The sequence below is a fragment of the Chanodichthys erythropterus genome, chromosome 13 (genome assembly GCF_024489055.1).
Source record: "Chanodichthys erythropterus isolate Z2021 chromosome 13, ASM2448905v1, whole genome shotgun sequence".
Classification (NCBI taxonomy): domain Eukaryota; kingdom Metazoa; phylum Chordata; class Actinopteri; order Cypriniformes; family Xenocyprididae; genus Chanodichthys; species Chanodichthys erythropterus.
The window spans coordinates 50,123,644-50,144,982 of NC_090233.1; the positions used below are offsets into that span (position 1 = coordinate 50,123,644).

A 21,339-nucleotide genomic window follows, 5' to 3' on the forward strand; every position below is an offset into this window, starting at 1 on the left:
CGTCAATTAATACACAACTAATGACAATCTAAATACAGACTAAACTGATCTGCATATAGTTGATTTAACAATAAATGGTGTTTTGTTTCTTTTTCTATCTCTTAACATTGATCAGCATTATTACCTTTTCTGCAAAATGTGATTTGTGTGTTCCATTATAAGAGCATCAGAGATTGATAAAGTTTGTGCTTCATTTCTGTTTAATGATAAATATGTTTCTGCATGTTTCAATCTGTTTCTTCATGATTGACCTTCATTAAGCAATAAATATCTGATCATTAATAATCAAATCAGCAATAACAGACTGGATTGCATAAATGATAACAGTAATTGCAGATGAAAAATGTAGCCTATGTATTTAACAAATATTGCACTCTTTCCTGTTTCTGTTCCAATGAATTAATAAAGGGCTCTTGATAAATAAGGTTTTGTCCTGGTCATTTGATATATGGCAAACACTGCAAATGCTCATTATTACAAAACGGATAGTTGTGTTCCTGGATGCTGATTGGTCAATCCAGAGCTCTAGTCATTATTATTTTTATTTATATATTTATTTTTCTAGGATTTTAGACACATTTGAAATGGACGTATACTGACTGCACTGAATACATTCACATTTAATCATTTAGCACAGTGATTCTCAACCGGTGGGCATTGGAGCGCCATCTGGTGGGCCTTGTAGGCAGTGGTAGACTACCCCCAAATTAATTTTTATTTATTTTTTAATTAACAAATCTTGTTATACTCTAATTATCTAATTGTTCTTATGAATTTACATAATCAAAAACACTAAATTCAAGTCAATGCATTATCTAAAAACTAATTTATGTAAATATTGCAACACCAATCACATCAGATTGAACATTTGTTCAATCAGATGCAGTAACATTACGTTACTGTAATATGGATTGTTTTCTGAAAAGAAAAGCAGATGTGGGAGACAGACCTGTGCAAGCAAAATTCTAAATAAATAGATTGATTCACAAATAAAAAAATAATCTGGATAACTGGAGGAGCAAATATAAGACTTTTCAACTCCTTACAGTGCTGAGATGATCACTGATCTTACGGAGGTCACTGGAAAAAACATCAAAACCAAAAAAAAGAAAAAAAGAAAAAAAGAAAGAAGTGGTGGAAGAGATTTGTGCGATTGTTGGGCTCCAGGAATAACATGATCCAGGCTCTTTCGTGACTAAATGTAACACTGTAATTTAATACACAACTAATGACAGTTTATTTTTTTCTATTTAATAATCACTTTAACATTTAACATTTGATGTGTTAACTTTAACATCTTTAACACTGATAGGCATTATTACTTTTTCTGCAAAATATGATCTGTGTGCCATAATAAGCGCATCAAAGGTTGTTAAAGTTTTCGCTCCTTTTTTGTTTGATGTTAAAAATGTTTCTGCATTTAGTTTCAATCTGTTCCTCCATGATTGACCTTCATTAGGCAATAAACAGCTGATTGTTAAAAAAAATCAGCAATAACAGACTGGATTACAAGTATAATTGCAGATTAAAATATATTGAATATATTGTATTACTTTTTACAAATGTTGTATTCTTGTCAATTAATTCATAAACTACTCTTGAAAAATAAGGTTCTGTTTGCAAAAAATACATCTTCACAAATACACTTTTTATGAATTTTGAAGCCTAAATATAATCGCCAGAAGCTAAGCGTAGGCTATAAACAAACTACACCAAGTCGCATGATTTCAATGTCACTATCACTAAGCTTCATTAAAAAATATTGTTATAATAGTTTGCAAGAGTGTGATTATAAACACGAATGAGTAGATGTCATGATCACTAGTGGGAGTGCCCTCTTGTTTTCTACACTTGGACTTAATTTCCCAGAACTCACTTCCCGGACTCATTACCTCTTCATTGCACCCAGCTGTCTTGTGTTATGTTCATTAGTGTCTGTCTATTTTTATCTGGTTTGTTTCTGCTTTTGTTATCGTGGTTTCACTTATGGTCACCGGTTTCTCTGTTTGTTTTCTGTTTGGACTGCTCTGTGGATTTTGACCCTTGCCTGTTTGTGGATTCTTCTGATGATGCTCTAAAGGAGATTTTTAATGAGTGTCTCAAGGACCCTCTGCCTCAATGGGAGATGGAGTGGCTGCAGGTCTTGGACTTTTGGGGCTTTGTCAATTATCTCTCCCATAGAGTCCATTGGGCAACACCTGCTCAGCCAGAGCCCGCTCCAGCCTGTGAGTCTGTTCCAGAGCCCGCTCCAGTCCGTGAGTCCTCTCCAGAGCCCGCTCCAGCCAGTGAGTCCGCTCCAGCCAGTGAGTCCACTCCAGAGACCGCTCCAGTCCATGAGTTCGCTCCAGAGCCCACAGAGGAGGTGGGTACAGAGTCACCGCCTCACTCACGTAAAAGGAGGAGGAGGAGAAGGAAGGCTTCCTCCATTCCTCAAGGCCCGGAGGCCTTGTCAGAGTCTGCTCCAGCCCTGCATGCGCTTCCTGTCAGTCCCGTCATGGCCAAGAGGGTTGTCTTCGCCTTTTATGTTCTGGCTGTTCTGCGTGCCTGGAGAGTGCACTTAAGTTCCCTTGACCACGGACCAGTCTGCCAGCCCGAGCCCGCTGCAGTCCCAGAGTTGTCAGCTCTCCCTGATACGGCCACGGAGGCCCCTTGGTCTGCCCTGCCGGCGCTGCTCCAGCACCGCCTTATAGGTCAGTAGCAATAATTGATACAGAACTTAATAGGTAACCAGTGTAGAGATGATAAAATTGGTGTTATATGATCATATTTTCTTGACCTGGTAAGAACTCTAGCAGCTGCATTTTGGACTAATTGAAGCTTGTTTATTGAGGAAGCAGGAAAACCAGCTAGTAATGCATTACAGTAATCTAGTCGAGACATTGTGAATGCATGAACTAACTTTTCTGCATCAGAAATAGATAACATATTCCGTATCTTAGCAATGTTTCTGAGGTGGAAGAAGGCTTTTTTTGTAACACGAAATATGATTTTCAAAGGACAAGTTGCTGTCTAATATAACACCCAGGTCTTTAACTGTTGTGGATGGAGTCACAGTACATCCTTCTAAATGCAAATTGTAGTCTGAGAGATTCTGTGTACAGGTTTTTGGCCCAATAAGTAATTCTTCAGTCTTATCTGAATTTAATAGAAGAAAATTAATAGTCATCCAATGTTTTACTACTTTACACACTCTGTCAGATTGGATAATTTAGGGATTTCATCTGGTTGTTGAAATATATAACTGAGTATCATCGGCATAGCAGTGGAAACTAATTCCATGTTTTCTTATAATATTGCCGAGTGACAGCATGTATATTGAAAATAGCAGAGGGCTTAAAACTGATCCTTTGATTTTTCCACGTTTAAATAGACAAAATTGTGACGTCTGATAGGTACGACCTAAACCACCGTACTGCCTGTCGCTGAATACCATTATAATTTTGTAGTCGATCTAGGAGTATTTTATGATCTATAGTGTCGAACGCAGCACTGAGATCAAGTAACATTGAGATACAGCCTTGGTTAGAAGCTAGAAGTAAGTCGTTTGTAATTTTAACGAGCGCAGTTTCTGTGCTATGATGAGGCCTGAATCCTGACTGAAATTTTTCATAGATTTTTTAGCAAGAAGGAGCAGCAATTGGGCCGACACCACATTTTCTAGTATTTTAGACATAAATGGAAGATTTGAAATGGGTCTGTAATTTGCCAGTACATTTGGATACAATTGTGGTTTCTTAATGAGGGGCTTAATAACTGCTAGCTTGAACGGTCGTGGGACGTGACCTAGAGATAAAGACGAGTTGATAATATTGAGAAGAGGCTCTTCTGCTACAGGTAACAATTCTTTCAGTAGTTTAGTGGGTATTGGATCTAATAAATATGTTATTGGTTAGAAGCAATGATAAGTTTATTTAGCTCTTCCTGTCCTATAGTTGTAAAGTACTGCAACTGTTCTTGAGGGGCGATAATTGAGACTGAATCACAAAACTCAAAGGTTGTCAAAGGTTGTACATTTACAATTGTATTTCTGATGCTTTCGATTTTCTCAGTAAAGAAATTCAAGTCATCATTACTAAACTGTAATAATGTTTTGTTCTGGTGATGTCTGTCTATTTGTTAATCTAGCCACTGTAAACAAGAACCGTGGATTGTTTTGGTTATTTTCTATGAGTTTGCGGAGATGCTCGGCTCTGGCTGCTTTTAGAGTCTTTCTATAACGGGACAAGCTGTCTTTCCACGTGATTCCGAAGACCTCTAAATGAGTTTGTCTCCATTTGCGTTCTAGATTATGAGTTTCTCTTTTGATAGTGTGAGTAATACTGTTGTACCATGGTGCATTATTTTTCTCTCTAACCTTTTTTAATCTCATGGGTGCAACAGTATCTAATGTACTAGAGAAAATGGTGCCCATACTGCTAGTCATGTCGTGAAGTTATCTATAGTTGTCGGGAGAATTGTTCTACCTATTCGATATGTTGGTGCATTTTGACAAATATCAGCAGTATGCAGTACGCATGTTACAAGTTAGTGATCAGTGACATCACTTTGCGGTAGAATTTCTATATCGGTAGGATTGATTCCATGTGGTATAATTAGATCTAGTGTATGATTAAAATGTCTGTAATCTGTAGACGCAGCCCCTAACGCATCATTTGTATTGTCAACATGAATGTTAAAATCACCAACAATCAGTGCTTTATCGACGTTGACCAATAGGTCTGAGAGAAAGTCTGCAAACTTTTAGGAAATCAACATAAGGCCCTGGAGGTCTATAAACGGTAGCCAAAGCAAGAGATATTAGCAACTTTTTGCTTGTATATGAGAGTGTAACATTTAACACAAGAATTTCAAATGAATTAAACCTGTAGTTTGTTTTATGAGTAACATTAAGAATATCTCTTTAGATTGTTGCAACACCACCACCACGGCCAATCAGACGGCATTTGTTTTTATAACAGTAGCCCGGTGGACAAAACTCATTAAGACCGAAATAATCCGTTGGTTTAAGCCATGTTTCAGTAAGGCAAATTACAGGACTAAAGACTATTATCTGTGATCATTTCATTTTTAATAACCGCCTTAGGTGTCAGCAATCTAATGTTTAGTAGCCCTAGATTTAGAAATTGTTTTTGTTCAGTAATTTTGTGAATTTCTGTTTTGATCACGACCGTTTTTTTTCTAGATCCTTTATTTTTATTGTTAAACCTCACTATTCGGGGAGTAGACACAGTTTCTATGGACTGTACTACACTCACATCTCTATCAATTAAGTGGGCAGAACACAGATTGTGATTTGAGGTTTGACTTACTAGTCATATGGTGTGAAGCGTCTTGGAGATGTTCTCTGACAGAAGATCAGCTCCGATTCTGCTGGGGTGCAGGCCATCAGCACGGAAGAGCCTAGGTCGCTCCCAGAAAAGATTCCAATTATTTATAAAGAGCAGCTTCTGTTCATTACACCAATACATTAACCATTCATTTAAAGCAAATAATCTACTAAACACATTTCATGTCCATGTCGGTATGTTGGAAGCGGTTGGATACGATGATCCTCCAAATGGATTATTTTTAAAATCACCAAAAAATAAATCTTTAAACTAATGCAGGTTGAGCTCATCCACACACCGAATAGAATCAGCATATTTTAAGCCACTACATCAACCTCTCTCATCATATTGGTGGGGAAACAAATTCCGACAGCTGGATTTTTGCCATCGGATTCTGTTCCCCCCCATGGATCTTACACAATGAGGTTCTAATATTTATCAAACTGATGCTGGTTAAACTCCGTGCACTCACAGAATAGAATCAGCATCTTTTAAGTCACTACATCAGCATCTCTCATCACATTGTAAGGGGAACGGATTCTGACAGCTGGATTGATTGCTATCACATTTTTTCCCCCCAGCATGTTTCTTACACAATGAAGTTCTGATATTTATCAAACTGATGCTGGTTAAACTCCATGCACTCACAGAATAGAATCAGCATCTTTTTAGCCACTACATCAGCATCTCTCATCATGGGAGTGGGGAACGGATTCTCACAGCTGGATTGTTTGCTGGCAGATTTTGCCTGGATTGTAAATGGAACTTTGGAGAGAGAGAACATCCAAATTTACAAAACACAGGATGGCCACAGGTGATGGCAAACAAGATTTCAGTGGTAAGCATGAAGAACCTAATTCAACAGCAAATGAGTTATTATTTACCTGAGTGTAAGCAAGCAGAAAAATAGGAAAGGTCTAGAGCATATAGGCAATTTATGTGTGTATAAACTGCCTATCCTAATCACAGTCTGTATCACAGTCCATCAAGCTTGTTGATGGACATCACTGCATTGAGCTTCCATTGAAGAAAAAGGATGTAGCGTTTGTTGTTACTTCTCTGCGTGCATTATTTCTGAAAAGGAAATTCCAAAGAAATTCAGCTTTCCACTAGGAATATTGTAGTTTCATGGAGGACATGTTACTCAAAGGTCATGCTGAAAAAATCCCTGAAAGTGAAATTGAAGCAAAACGTTTCAGAATCTTGTACATCCCACACCACAGGGTGTATCACCCACAAAAACACAAACTTTGAGTGTTTGAATCAGCAGCTACCTACCATGGAAAATCACTAAACTTTCAACTGTTATAAGGACACAAATTGAATACTTCTCTCATTGGTGTGCTGATGAGATTCAGACATAAGCCAATAGCCCTTGCAGCAGATGTGTAAGGGATGTTTCATCAGATCAGAGTTACTGCTGAAGACAAAGACCTGTTGAGATTCCTGTTCAGATTCAGTCAAGAAGACTAAATGTTATCTTTAAGAAATTTGTTTGGCTCTTTGGTATAAATATGTTGGTAATTGTTTTGTTGAACAAAGACAATTAGGGGCTGGTATGTAAGAGCCGGTATGTAATTTAACATGTCTATAATTTGTATATTATTATTTGCTTAGTGTTGATTTGCAAGTAATAACTTTAAGTATAATTTTTGTAACTTTCTTTGAGATGCAATTCTGATATTTCCTATATATATATATATATATATTTCAGTATTATTTCCTATGTTTGATGTATAATTTCTGTACTTTTTATGTAACGACCACGTCTACTTGTTGTTATGCAAGATTGAAAAGGTTCAGGCAGGGAAATAAGGGAGAAACTGTTTTCTTACCGTTTTGCTGTCATTTATGGATACAACTTGTTTAAACATTTAAGGAAAGACAAGATAAAGGTTTAACAAGTGTAATATGATTGGATACAAGAACCAACAGGATTTTTGTATATTTTTGTGTTTTGATTAAACTCGTACTTGTTTGTTTTTTTTTTTTTTTTTTTTTTTGACTGACTTCTTGTCAGGGTTCTGTCACTCCCGTTCTTGTCGTGTTTTTGTGTGAGCGTACAGTCTTGAGTGTTCTCGGGGCTGTGCGCTCTCTTGTCTGCGTGCCTTGTTTCATGTTGGGAGCGTGGCGTTCGGATCCCGGCACTCGTGTCTGGTTTGGTTTCGTGTCGGGATTCGGACACTCGCGCTCCCAGTCCTGTCTTTATTGTGAGCGCACGGTTTGTACTTTCACTTGCCGTGCGCTCTTGTTTCATGTTTTTGTCTTGTGTTGTGTAGCACGCAGTCTGTGTTTCATGGGCTGCGTGCTCTCATGTTTCGTTTTGTGTGAACACGTGACTTATGGGTTCTCTCATAGTTGCGTGTTCATGTCTCGTCTTGTGTAAGCACATGGCTTGTGATTTGTCTTCATTGGCCATGTGCTTGTGTTTTTTGTTTTGTTTGGTGTGAGCACATGGCTTGTCATGTGTTTCTTTGTGCCATGTGCTCTCATGTCTATTGTCTTGACCCCGCCCACCTTGTTACCTGATTGTTGGTTGATTTGCCCCACCTGTCCTCCCTCATTACCTGCCTTGTTTGCTCTCCTATTTATTCTCCTTGTGTTTGCAGTCCTGTGCTGGTTCGTTGTCGTAATTTGTCATTTAATGTCATATTATTCCGTGTGTGTCACGTTCTAGTTCAAGTCAAGTCAAGTCAAGTCAGTCGAGTCGAGTCGAGTCGAGTCAAGTTTTAGTTATAGTCTGTTTTCCCCCTCTGGGTTGTTTTTGTTGTGTTTTTGTTTTTATTTTTATTATTAATAAAGCCCTTCCTTTCCTGCAATTGAGTCCTCGCTCCTTCCACCACCCACCCTACCTGACACTTCTGTGATGACTTCAGTGAAGTTAATCTAGGACTTTGTATCTACAGCTAGGATATGTTGAATAATATTTGTTTAATTGATTTCTTTCCCAAATTGCACTGACTGCTCCAAAATATGAGGCACCAATGTTTCAGGAGTTTAGGACACAGAACAGGACATGTGTATTCAATAACAGATTTATTTCCTATTTGAGTTTATGTATATGCTTTATTTTTTAAGATGAACTGTTTAGCCAAGGCATTGTTAGATTCCAGTGTTTCTTGTCATAGCTATGCAAAGATTTGATTTCAAAAACCGTATCATAGATATTAAACAAGTGGTTCTTGTTATGATTTTTAATCTGTATTTAACCTCAGAATGATCTCAAAGTAAAAAGAGGTGCTAAAGTCTAATTTTGTAGTGGCTGTGCTTTAAAATTAAATGATTATAAGTGATGAAGGATTTTAAAAGTCTGACAGTAATCAGTGTTGAGTACTACTGTTAGGTTAACCTGCCTGGTTTAAATGTTTGAAAATGATTAACAGTTGAAAGCATTCGTTAGAAATGTTTATAAAAATTTTCGAATGTAATCAGTTACATTACTTTAATAAAGTAATTGAAATGGTGATGATACTATTTTAAATAGGGTAACTAGTAATTTGTAACTTATTACATTTTCAAAGTAACCTTCCCCACACTGGTTAAGTATTATGTTGAAGTGCATTCTCGTGTGTGTGTATGTGTGTGTGTGTGTGTGTGTGTGTGAGTGTGTGAGTGTGTGAGTGTGTGGTTGTGTGGTTGTGTGGTTGTGTGAGTGTGTGAGTGTGTGTGTGTGTGTGTGTGTGTGTGTGTAAGGGGCATGTATTTATGTAACGTAGGGCTGTGCTATATAAGAGCATGTTGTTAGACTCAGAATTCACCCCAGACCAAGATTCTCTCTGCAGTAGCCATGCCAACCACCATGCTGGGATTGCTGGGAGTTTTGCTCTGTGCCCTTGCCGTTAGTTCTGGTGTCACGCCACAGCCTGACTTTAACATCAAGAGGGTAAGACTGCAAGATGCTGATGAGAGGAGGAATCTATATATATAGCCTATATATGTATCCCACAGATTTGTAATGATGCAGGGACATGAACTATATTTAGAGACCAGAATATCCTTTGGAAAATGTTGATGTGTGTGTCCTTCATATAGATGGCTGGGAAATGGTACCTGATTGGTATTGCCACCAGTGATGAGTGGTTTGTTTCCTGTAAGGCAGACTTGAAGATGGGAGTCGCCATACTGACTCCATCTGATGAAGGAGATCTGGAGATGGCATATTCTAGTCTCAAGTAAGATAAACTAATTACTAAAAATAAGAATGAATGAAACTTTCCCATGTTAGATAATGCAAGATTTCACTTGTTTTTCCAGTCCTGATGGAACATGCTGGAGGATAAACCAATTCGTTGATAAGTCTGATTTTCCTGGAATATTCAGCTTCCACAGTAAACGTAAGGAAGATATGATCACCTAGACATGAAATACAGTATAGTGGTTTATACTGGACTCAAATGAAAAATATTTGTTCCACAGGCTGGAAGACTTACAACATAACTTTTGTTGATGTGAAATATGATGAATATGTTTTGATCCACACTGTCAAGACCAAGGACGGCTCCACTACAGTGGTCAGCAAACTCTACGGTAACAGCTCCAGCATCAACACACCTTAAAATGAACGTGAATTTGTAGCAGTTTGTAATCAAAGAGTGTGCCGGGTTTCCTCCTGCAGGCTAACAGGTTTTAAGCAAACGCTGGTAATACATTGTAGCACAGTTCGTATATACGGGAAGAGGGAGGCGGGAACCGGCGAACATTCAACAAAACTTTAATATAAAATAAACAAAGAACAAAACGAAAGTAATGCCGGCAGACCCTCGCGGATGTCTGCTGGCCACACAAACATAATAAAACATAAAATAAAGTCCAGGCCTGGTCCTCTCTCATCCTTCACTCACGTCGCTCCTCCTTTTATGCTCCCGGAGCTCCTCTGTGAGAGACTCAAGGCCGGTGCGCCTCACAGGTGATCCTCGTTATCACTTGCGTCACCAACCTCGCGCCGATCCCTCACGGCTCTCGCCCGCCCTACTCGTCACATACACATTTAGCCAACAAAACAAAAACCATAAATATTATAAAATGTGCGCACTCACACTGAGAGAAAAGAACAGCAGATGCTGGCTTTTTCAGACAGTTCAAGTTAGTAAACTAGCCTCTTAACCGATCTCTGACTTCTTTAACTTAAGCAAATGCTGTTATAATACACATTTTGTTAACAAAACAAAAAAAGATTTATGCTAGAAAAGTGTACACACTGAGACAAATAAAAATCAGATGCTGGATATTTTCCTGTAGTTCATCTTTTAACATTTAGTTAACTAAAAACAAAAAACAAAAAAACATGCGCATATTAATGCTATGTACAACAAGGAAATGATCCAGCTGTGTGCCAGACTAAGATGTTCAGGGAGGCAGCTCTGATCAGTTCTCTAAAGGCCATCTTTCATCAGAGCAGCAGCCATATCACCCTGTAGCCCAAGACTGTTTTCCCACTGAAGCTAAAGCCGAGTTCAGACTGCACGATTTTAGCCCTAATTTTGGCTCGCCGACAGGTTTTGAGAAATCGCCGACAAATGCCCGAAATCACAGGCAAATTGGTGCTCGTTCACGCAGGTGACAATCACGCAGTGTGAATGAGAAAAGACGCGATCTGAGAGAATCGCAGACGAGTCGCGAGTACTTGGCATGCTAAGTATCTGGACCTGTCGGCTATTCAAAATCCTGCTGTGTGAAAAGTGTTCTGACTGAAAACTACATTGGCGATGACTGAGAGCCAATGAGAGAGCAAGATACAGAGCAGCGGGGAGTTCGGGGAGGAGTTATAGACCACAATATCAGCAAGCATTGCTTTGTTTCAGATAAACATTACAATTCTATCAAACAGAAACAAAGCACAAACATTTGCTTGACCATCCGCAACAGCAGAACATTGAAAAGTTATGTATTTTCCTCCAACTCTCTTGGAGAACACACAATCCTTGTTCCTCGCGTCTCCCTAACCATTTCCTCCTCCATATTCTTCTTTTCTTTTTCTTGTTTTCGCTGCAAATCCGCGCACAGGCAATTTGTATTGCAAGCTTCTTGCGGGCTACCATTTTTATTAATAATAATAACTCCGGTCTTGCACGCGTGATATCGCGTTGTTTCTGTAGTTTGCGTGCCAGACAGAGTTGTCGCGATTCTTCCTATTGTAAAGTCATGCAGTGTGAATCCTTCTGTCACCGATCCATCGTGCAGTTTGAACACAGCAGCGACTGAATGCTGGCCAAGATAGTCATGCAGTGTGAAAAGAACAGTGACCCGACTACTTTGAAAATCATGCAGTCTGAACTCAGCTTAAGCAGGGTTGAGCCTGGTTAGTACCTGGATGGGAGACCTCCCGGGAAAACTAGGTAGCTGCTAGATGCAATGTTAGTGAAGCCAGCAGGGGGTGCTCACCCTGTGGTCTGTGTGGGTCCTAATACCCCAGTATAGTGACCGGGATACTGTAACAAGCACCGTCCTTCGGATGATATGTTAAACCAAGGTCCTGACTCTCTGTGGTCATTAAAAATTCCATAGCACTTCTTGTAAAAAGTAGGGGTGTAACCCCGGTGTCCTGGCTAAATTCCCTCCATTGGCCATTACCAATCATGGCCTCCTAAAAATCCCCATCCATTGAATTGGCTCTATCACTCCCTCTCCTCTCCACCTACAGCTGGTGTGTGGTGAGCGCACTGGTGCCGTTGTACTGTGGCTGCCGTCACATCATCCAAGTGGATGCTGCACACTGGTGGAGGTTAAGGAGAGACCCCCTGATATGATTGTAGAGCACTTTGGGTGTACAGTTATACATAGGAAATGCGCTAAATAAATATGCCATTCATTCATTCATTTATTCATTAATTCAGTAACTGTGGTTGCCATATGCTTATCTGTGAGTGTGAGATATTCTGTGTGCAGTTAAATGGTGTTGACACCACTGGCCTAATTCTTCGGTCAGAAAGAACAGCAGCTACTCCAGAATGAATGTGGTTGATATTAATATGTATTGTGTGGGTATACACATCAATGTGGTTTCTGTGAGAAAACAAAATGAGGATAGTAAATATACAGGATAATATGACATGACCGAAAATACAGAGATTAGAACTGTATACACTGATAAATTAAAATAATATAATGTAACAGTAAATCAGAGCTTATTGTAATGTATGAGCGCTATACGCAGCTATATTAAACAGACCGAGCTGCCGCTGCTAACAAGTGGTGTCAGATTACAAAGTGTTTGAGCTGCTCTAGCACTTCCATGCGCTCTTTATATTATTACTTAAATGCCGATCAAACATTGGATAAATATTTTCATCATCAACATACATAACAAGCAACTCCCTTTCACACACGAATAAACATCTTAAGATAACCAATAACTAGATCATTCATCGAATATATGAGTATTGCCGCCATTGCGCGTATAGTGACGCATTAATAAATGGTAAAATGAACTCAATTATGCTATAAAACACTCTGAAACATATCTAAAAATAATAATAAATGTTGTTACTTAGAGTTATTAACGCACCGCAATACCACACAAGGAAAAGCAGATTTTCAATGAATAAACAAAACCAGGAAACTCTGTATAACTCGGCTACTGCACACTGCTGTCTGAACAAGTATAACTTGTGCATGCGTGATAAGGAAATTCCTACAGTATAATGTATAATATTGTGCTGCCCTCTCGTGACAGAATAGGGAATTTTGTACAGCCACCCCACAAATTTACACAGGAAATTTGTAATTTCACAAAATGTCCCAACTCTACTACTGTTGCTATAAGCTAATCTTTAGGCATTTCGGGTAACACAATAAGTTTAGCAACAGGGCGAACATATGTATTGCCCTTGATGTCCACTTCTGCAGCTCTTATGGCACTGCCGTCACTTGATAGGACTCTGGTTACCTTACCGACTGGCCACTGGGCTCTGGGAAGTTGAGAGTCCGCAATCAATACAACCTGATCGGCTGCTAGGTTTGATGTGGTGAGCTGCCACTTCTGTCAAAGCTGAAGACTGGGTAAGTAGTTTCTGAGGAACTGAGTCCTGAAGTGATCGGCAATCACTTGACTGTGTCTGTAGCGACGCTGTCCAAGTAGATTACTGGGCCCATACACAGCCTGAGGTAGGGAAGCGTCCTGCCGCCCCATAAGCAACAAATTGGGGGTAATAGGGTCTGGATCTGCTATATCAGAGGACATGTACCCCAGTGGTTTTGAATTTAGGATGCCTTCCACTTCAGTCAACACTGTGATGAGGGCCTCCTCTGGGACAGTGTGATCCTTTAGAACAACTTGGAGTGAAGACTTAAAAGATTTAATTTCCCTCTCCCATGCTCCACTGAAATGCGGTGCATGAGGTGGATGGAATGAAAGGCAATCTTCTGTTTTGCTAGTTGCTCTTGAAGGGATGGTTCCATTTCGGTAAAGGCTTCAGAAAGCTCACATTCCTCCCAGTGACTGGTCTTCAGATAGCAGCCTGGTTTGGTGAAACAGGTTCAGAGAGCATGTTGTTGCCATAAGTGGAGACATACGAGCCATGAGTAAGACTCCCAACAGTGGTGGACCAAGAGTGGGACCAGGTAGTAAATTATCATTTAGGTTCATTTTCTTATAGGTGAAAGAGCAATTAAAGACCACCCAGGCTTTGTCATTGTGGAGTACAATGTGGTGAGAAACGTACCATGAGTCACTGGAATGGGCTGCTTCTGGGTTAGTTATTCGTACTGCATAACCAGCTTCCTCAAGTTTGTGTATCTCTTTGTTATAAACATTTGCCAAATCAGGATAATTAGTGAGGCGACGTTCTGTAGCTCTTAAAAGAGCCATGACGGCAGTGGGTGGTGCCTGGAGTTTAGCCGTGTCTTGCTTATGAAGTAGTGGGGTAGCATAGCGGGTTGTACCATCAACTGTAACACGTACCGTTTTCTCCTCCAACATGGCAAGTGCAGCTTTATCTTGTGTGGAGCAGACTATTTCTTTCTCATTTCTTGGTGGCAGTACGTCAAGCTGCCACAACCGCATGTTGACGTAACTCTTGTGTAGGAGAAAGGAATGCCATGTGGAGGGACAAGCTTACGTTTGAGGGCTGCTGGAGAAAGGCTGTTGGCCCTTGAACTGTCCAGCCAAGAAGTGTATGTACCGATATAGCGCTACCAAGCAGACACATACGGATTGGGCAGTTTGATGTGATCAGCTGTGGATAATCTGATCCTATGAGTAGCAAAGGCTGCACTTTATTGAATACTGGCAATGGAATTGCCCTGAGGTGTCCATATCTCCTCTTCAGTGCGTCCACAGGACAAGACTCCTCAGCTCAGCTGCTCAGCTCACTGCTGTGCTTCCTCTTAGCTGAACAAGTTTGTGTCTTATTGTTCGAAGAGTCAAATTTTCTTCAGATCCTTTCAAGCCCAGATGTTTGACTGCTGCTGGCAAGATGATAGTTCTTTCAGACCCATTGTCCAACACTGCATGGGTGTCCAGGAACCTTTTACCACTGCAAAGTCTTATTGCAACTTTCAACATCACTTTGCCTGAATGACTGGTCTGATCCAAGTAAACCAAGTGGTTGTGCTCAAAATGAGTATGCTTTGGTTTTCCGCAGTAACTGCAACTTCATGTAGAACAGGTAGGTGCTGTCTTCCACAGGTAGACAAGTTTTCTTGAGTGTGCAGCTGTCTTATTTGTGACCTCATCCACACCTCCAACATTTATTGTGCTCCTTAATCCATCTTCCTCTTTGAGTGTGGTGCAACTTGCAAAAAGCTGCACATGCATTGAGGTAGTGTTCATGGTTGTTGCAGTATGGACAGAAGGGCTTAAAGCGATCCTGCTTTTTAGCTGTAGCTGCCATTTTAGCGACTGGGGGAGCTGGAGGGCAAATTGATGGCTTTAGGTTCTTCACTGCTGGTGAGAATTGTGGCAGCCTTGGCTTTGGGATGAGAAAATTTCTGCTCTCGCCGAAAAGGTTCTGTATGCACTGGACCCGTTACACGTCGAGATATCTGAATGGCCTAAGACTTCCTTTCTAACCACTCTGCAAATTCTGGCAATGTGTAGGTCCTGGAACTACCACTCACAATAATGTGCTGGTTGAGACCGTATTCTATGAATGAGTCTCTATAGCTGACAGGCAGTTTTGTCAGTAGAGTGTCAACGTGAGAACCACACTGCAGTTCATATCTAGAGGGACTATCCATTGTGTTCAACATGCCCACCAGTGTGTTAACAGCTGCCGCAGAGTCCTCAAATCCTTGTGCATCACCTGGTCGAATAGCTGGTGCATTGAGGATAGCTCTCAGCTCACTCTGAATTAACTGTCTGGGTTAACCGTATCTCTGTTCGAGAGCCTGCATAGCACTGGAGTAAGGAAATAAGTAAGGCTGTGGACATACCTCTTAGCAACCTGGTAAGCAGCGGGAAGATGTAAATGATCCAAGAGCACTTGATATTTATAGTCCTCAGTTAAATGTCTGTGTGGGCTAAGGATACTGTCCAGTCCTTTCTTGAGCATAAGGAAATCACTCTCTTTCCCTGAGGAGAAGACTGCCAGCTTTGGTTTGGGTATACCATATGATGAAGCAATGGCCATTTCTATCAGTCCAGGCGTCACGGAGTTGACAGGATAATAAGTCTGTGGTTGTGGTCCAGGCCAAGGAGGTGGAGGCAGAGATAGTGGTAGATAAGGGTGTTGGGGATGCATCGCTGGTTGCGCTGGCACAGGCTGAACTGGAGCTGGCACCATCTGCGGGTACCGTGGCTACAATGAGGCTGGCGCAGATTGTACAGCAACTGGTTGACGTTGGGGTTGAACATAAGAATGCACAGGCTGTACAGTGGCTGATTGATGCAGTGACTGCATGCGGGCTGGTGCAGACTGCACTGGAGATGGCTGATGTTGTGGTTGTACCGGAGAATAGGCAGGCTGAACAGGCTGAGCAGCTGTGGGGGGCCATGAATCTGACCGTCGCAATTCAGCAAATGGTCTCTGAGGCTGTGGCCCTGGCAGAGAAGATACACAAGCTAAATTGGGTGGCTGTGCACTTGATTGATTGTGACCGCTGCTGAAGAGGGGGCTCGTGATAGAGTGATTCCTCATAGTGTGGGGATGAGGTTACAGTCACAGGTGGCTCTAATGCAGAGTTACTCAGTTCAAGGCGAGAAAGACTCTGGTAATGTCCATAAACAGGAGATCTAGATGGAAAGGAGGCCTGTCTAGCACTGTCCTTTCTGATTTGAATTTCTCTCATCTCACTGCTTAACTCTTTCCACCGGGCCTCCAAGTGATGCAGCTTTGCACTTTCTAAATCTCTGTCCCTGTGAGTAGGAGTAATATAGCCCCTATAAGGGTCCTGGCTTGCATGAGATATTCCTTGAACACCATCTGCTGGTGAAGGATGATCATGCAGGTGGGCACCCGCCAGGTACGTCTAAGACTGGGATCTGGCACTTGTTCTTCCTCAAAGTAATCTCTGTATGTAGCCATAGCGCATCTGATGTCCCGATCCGACTCGAAGGACCAACTTGTGAGATATTCTGTGGGCAGTTAAATGGTTGGGACACCACTGGCCTAATGCTTCAGTCAGAAAGAACTGCAGCTACTCCAGAATGAATGTGGTTGATATTAATATTTATTGTGTAGGTATGCACATCAATGTGGTTTCTGTGAGAAAACAAAATGAGGATAGTAAATATACAGGATAATATGACATTACCGAAAATACAGAGATTAGAACTGTATAACTATACACTGATAAATTAAAATAATATAATGTAACAGTAAACCAGAGCTTATTGTAATGTATGAGCGCTATACGCAGCTATATTAAACAGACCGAGCTGCCGCTGCTAACAAGCAGTGTCAGATTACAAAGTGTGTGAGCTGCTCTAGCACTTCCATGCGCTCTTTATATTATTACTTAAATGCCGATCAAACATTGGATAAATATTCTCATCATCAACATACATAACAAGCAACTCCCTTTCACACATGAATAAACATCTTAGATAACCAATAACTAGATCATTCGTCGAAAATATGAGTATTGCCGCCATTGCGCATATAGTGATGCATTAATAATTCTGAGGTAAAATGAACTCAATTATGCTATAAAACACTCTGAAACATATTTAAAAATAATAATAAATGTTGTTACTTACAGAGTTATAATGCACAGCAATACCACTCAAGGAAAAGCAGATTTTCAAAAAATAAACAAAGCCAGGAAACTCTGCTACTGCACGCTGCTGTCTGAACAAGTCTGAACAAGTATAACTCCCGTATGTGTGATCTTCTTCTTCTTTGGTGGATTTTAACGGCAGTTGGCATCCATAGTGTTGCATTACTGCCATCTGCTGTCTCACTTTAACTCACTATGTTAATTAAATTCGTCCTTCCAGTCCAGTCCTCCTTAGAAAATTAAATAAATATCTCCGTCCTTGATCATTATTTCCATGTTACTATATTTTTTAACATTATACTCTCCTATACCCATTTCCTGTAGTTGACACTTGAACTCTTGCCTTTCTTGCATATATTTCTTGCATGTTATAAGTATGTGCTCAATTGATTCCTCCTCCTGACATTCATCACATAGTCCTGTCGGGTGTTTCCCTATAACATGAAGAGTTTTATTTAGCTTGCAATGTCCAATCCTCAGCCTATTTATTATGACTTGCTCCTTCCTTTTATTTCCCTTCTTACTTTCCATACCTACCCTATTTTGTATCATGTACAGATGTCGCCCTTTAATTTCATTATCCCACTGCAGCTGCCATTTTTGCATGGTCTTTTTCCATACTAAACTCTTCCCTTCTGATTTTGATCATTTAATTTTGACATCAACATGCTCTATTTTTTGTTGCTTCTTTTGCCAGTCTGTCTACTTTCTCATTTCTCTGCTGGCACCCACATGTATGTAATGTTTTTCCCCCGCCTGCTTATTCTTGAGTTGGTAAATAAAATCTCATAAAGTAATTCCTGATGATTTCTAGCTACACCCGACGTTATGCTCACAAGGGCACATACAGAATCACTACATATTACAATGTTGTCCCATCTAGTTTGTTCGATCCATTCTAATGCTATTAATATAGCATATAACTCAACTGTGTACACACTTAAATTATCCGATGTTCTTTTGTTTACTCCCACATGATGTCTAGGAATATACACAGCAGATACCGTTGCCTCTGTTTGTAAATCCTTGGATCCATCTGTAAAAATTTGAATGCTATCTTAGTGAATATTATAGATATATGGACAATATGCACAGACTATATCTGTATTCCCACTGCTTCCTTTTATTAGAAGCTCCATGTCCACCTTTGTACTTTCCATTGTCCAAATTGGTTTGTTAAACCATACTAGCAAATTGTCATATATGTCAATTTCTTTTGCTATTAAATCTCCTGTCCAGCCAAAACTTTCCTTTTTCCTCCTCTCCTTCTCCCAAATATTTTGTAGCACCTTTTTCGTTGGATGATTTTCCCCATGCCCTCTTAGATGAATCCAATAGTTGGCTACCAGTTGTTTCCTTCGTATCCTTAGAGGCATTTCATTTGCTTCAACCTGAAGTTCACACACTGGGGAAGTTCTGATTGCCCCTAAACATATTCTTAACACTCTTGCCTGTACAACTTCCAATTCAGCTAACACAGATTTTGCTGCTGACCCGTACACAGTACAACCATAATCTAATTTTGACCTTATTAGTGCAATATAAATATATTTCAGAGATGAAAAACTTGCCCCCCATTCCAATCCTGCAAGACATCTCATTATATTACGCACTTTTTTGCATCTATACACAAGGTACCTTATATGTTCCCTCCATGTTAGTTTTGTATCAAAATATACTCCCAAGAATCTAAAACACTCTACTTTTCTCCTAAATAGTTCCATACATTTCCACCTGGCATTCTTTAGCCTTCTTTTTATTTGTAAAGATCATTACTTTTGTTTTTTTCCACTGAGAATTAAATCCCCGTTTTATCCCCCACTCTTCAACTTGATTAATTCCCTTTTGTAATTTCTTATTAATAAATTTTTCATTTCTTCCTCTCTTCCATATAGCTCCATCATCTGCAAATAGGGATCTCCCCATATCCATTGGAAGCTCTGAGTATATATCATTAATCATGATGGAAAATAAAATTGGGCTAATTACACTTCCTTGTGGTGTCCCGTTTTCTACTTTATATTGATTTGATAATACTTGCCCTATCTTTACTTGTATTATTCTTCCATTTAAAAAAATCCATGATCCAACTGAACATTTTCCCTCCAACTCCCATTAAATACAATTTAATTAAAAGTCCCTCCCTCCACATCATATCGTACGCCTTCTCCACATCAAAAAACACTGCCCCCACTGTCTCTTTGTTTACTTGAGCTTTCCTTATCACATCCTCCAAATTTAAATCTGCTTTGACAACTAACATGTTTTTTTTTTTTTTTTGGACAGTAAAAATATAATTAAGCCTTTCATTTATCATGCGCTCCATTAATTTACAAATATGTGACGTAAGTGCAATTGGACTGTAATTTCACGGCCTACTTGGATCTTTGCCAGGCTTTCTAATTGGGATAATTACTGCCTCTTTCCAACTTTTTGGTAACCTTCCCTCCTCCCACACTCTGTCATAAAACATCAATAGTTTCTCCTGACTTTCTATACTTAAATGTTTTAGCATACTGTAACATACTTCGTCTTTCCCTGTCGCAGTTTTCCCTGTCCTATTCAATGCCCTTTGTAGTTCTCCCATGTTAAAAGGGACATCTTGATCTCCATTTCCATTATTTTTCCTGCATATTGCACCCATCTCTTCCTTTGTTCTTTCTCTACCTCTTTTTCCCTCTTCTGACAAACTATTATAACTATTTATTTTAACAAAAGCTTTTGCCAACATCTCTACCTTTACTACCTCTACTGCAGTTTCATTTCCTTCTATCAAAACTGGATAGAAAATTATGTGTCCTTTTAACTAACTTGAATGTTTTATTACCATTTTTAATTACTACCTTACATTTATCATCCCACCATGGCATTACTTTCCTTTTATTTTTTCCATTACTCTTTGGGATAGCCTCTATTGCTGCTAATATTATACCCTGCTTTATTTTGTAATCTAATGTTTCAACATCCATTTCAAAATTAGTTTGACTCATATATCTATTACTTTCCTCCTGAAATTTTCCTCAATCCCCTTTTCTGAGATTCCACTTGTCACTTATATTTTCTACTCTTACTGTTACCTCTATATTTATTCTGCACCATATTGGGTAGTGATCACTGCCAATTGTTCCTTCTCTATACACTGACCAATCACTTATTTCTGCAATACTGTTTGATACTAGTGTAAGATCCAGTACTGACTCTTTCCCCGTGTTGATATCTATTCTTGTACACCATTATTTAGACACACTAACTTCTTCTCATCTAACATTTCTTCAATTATTTGACCATTAATGTCAGTTCTGTCACTTCCCCACAATGTACTGTATTATGCCCATTAAAATCCCTACACCATACCATGTTTCTACAGTCTTGTCCCTCTATCTCCTCTAGGTTCCTTACCTCTAATCTTTGACATAGATTATAATAATTTACTATCACCAACTCCTCCTTTCCAGCCCACACTTTTATTACCACATATTCTTGTTCATTTCCTACACCTAACACTTGGTATGATACACCCTGTTTTATAAATGTTGCACATCCTCCTCCTCCCCTCTCTCTTCTATCATGTCGCACTGCCACATAATCATATAACACAAAATCGAATTGAGTTTTTAACCAAGTCTCTTGTACACAAATAACCTCAGGCACTTCTGTCCTACTAGCAACAAATTGCGTACAGTCTTGTCCATTAGCCAATAGACCTCTTGCATTCCAAAATTAACATTATTAATATTATCACCCAACACATGAATTCTCTTGACTTGCTTGCATCCTCAATTCATCATTTATTTCCTCCCACTTCAGTCCCATCATATCCAAACGATGTTCTGCTGCTTTCACAATCACCTGAATC

The 21,339-nt window shown here is 39.7% G+C and overlaps 1 protein-coding gene across 3 annotated transcripts in view; it reads left to right on the forward strand.

Annotated features, from left to right (window-relative positions):
* The first annotated feature begins 9,054 nt into the window (after positions 1–9,054).
* LOC137033991 (lipocalin-like) overlaps positions 9,055–21,339 on the forward strand; it is a 55,305-nt gene continuing 43,020 nt past the window's right edge. For all 3 annotated transcript variants that reach the window (XM_067406531.1, XM_067406532.1, XM_067406533.1), the window contains exons 1-4: positions 9,055–9,210; positions 9,360–9,499; positions 9,582–9,661; positions 9,744–9,854. In XM_067406531.1, the coding sequence (XP_067262632.1) occupies positions 9,115–9,210; positions 9,360–9,499; positions 9,582–9,661; positions 9,744–9,854 (427 nt within the window). In that variant the 5' untranslated portion in view covers positions 9,055–9,114. The remainder of the gene's footprint in view (positions 9,211–9,359; positions 9,500–9,581; positions 9,662–9,743; positions 9,855–21,339) is intronic.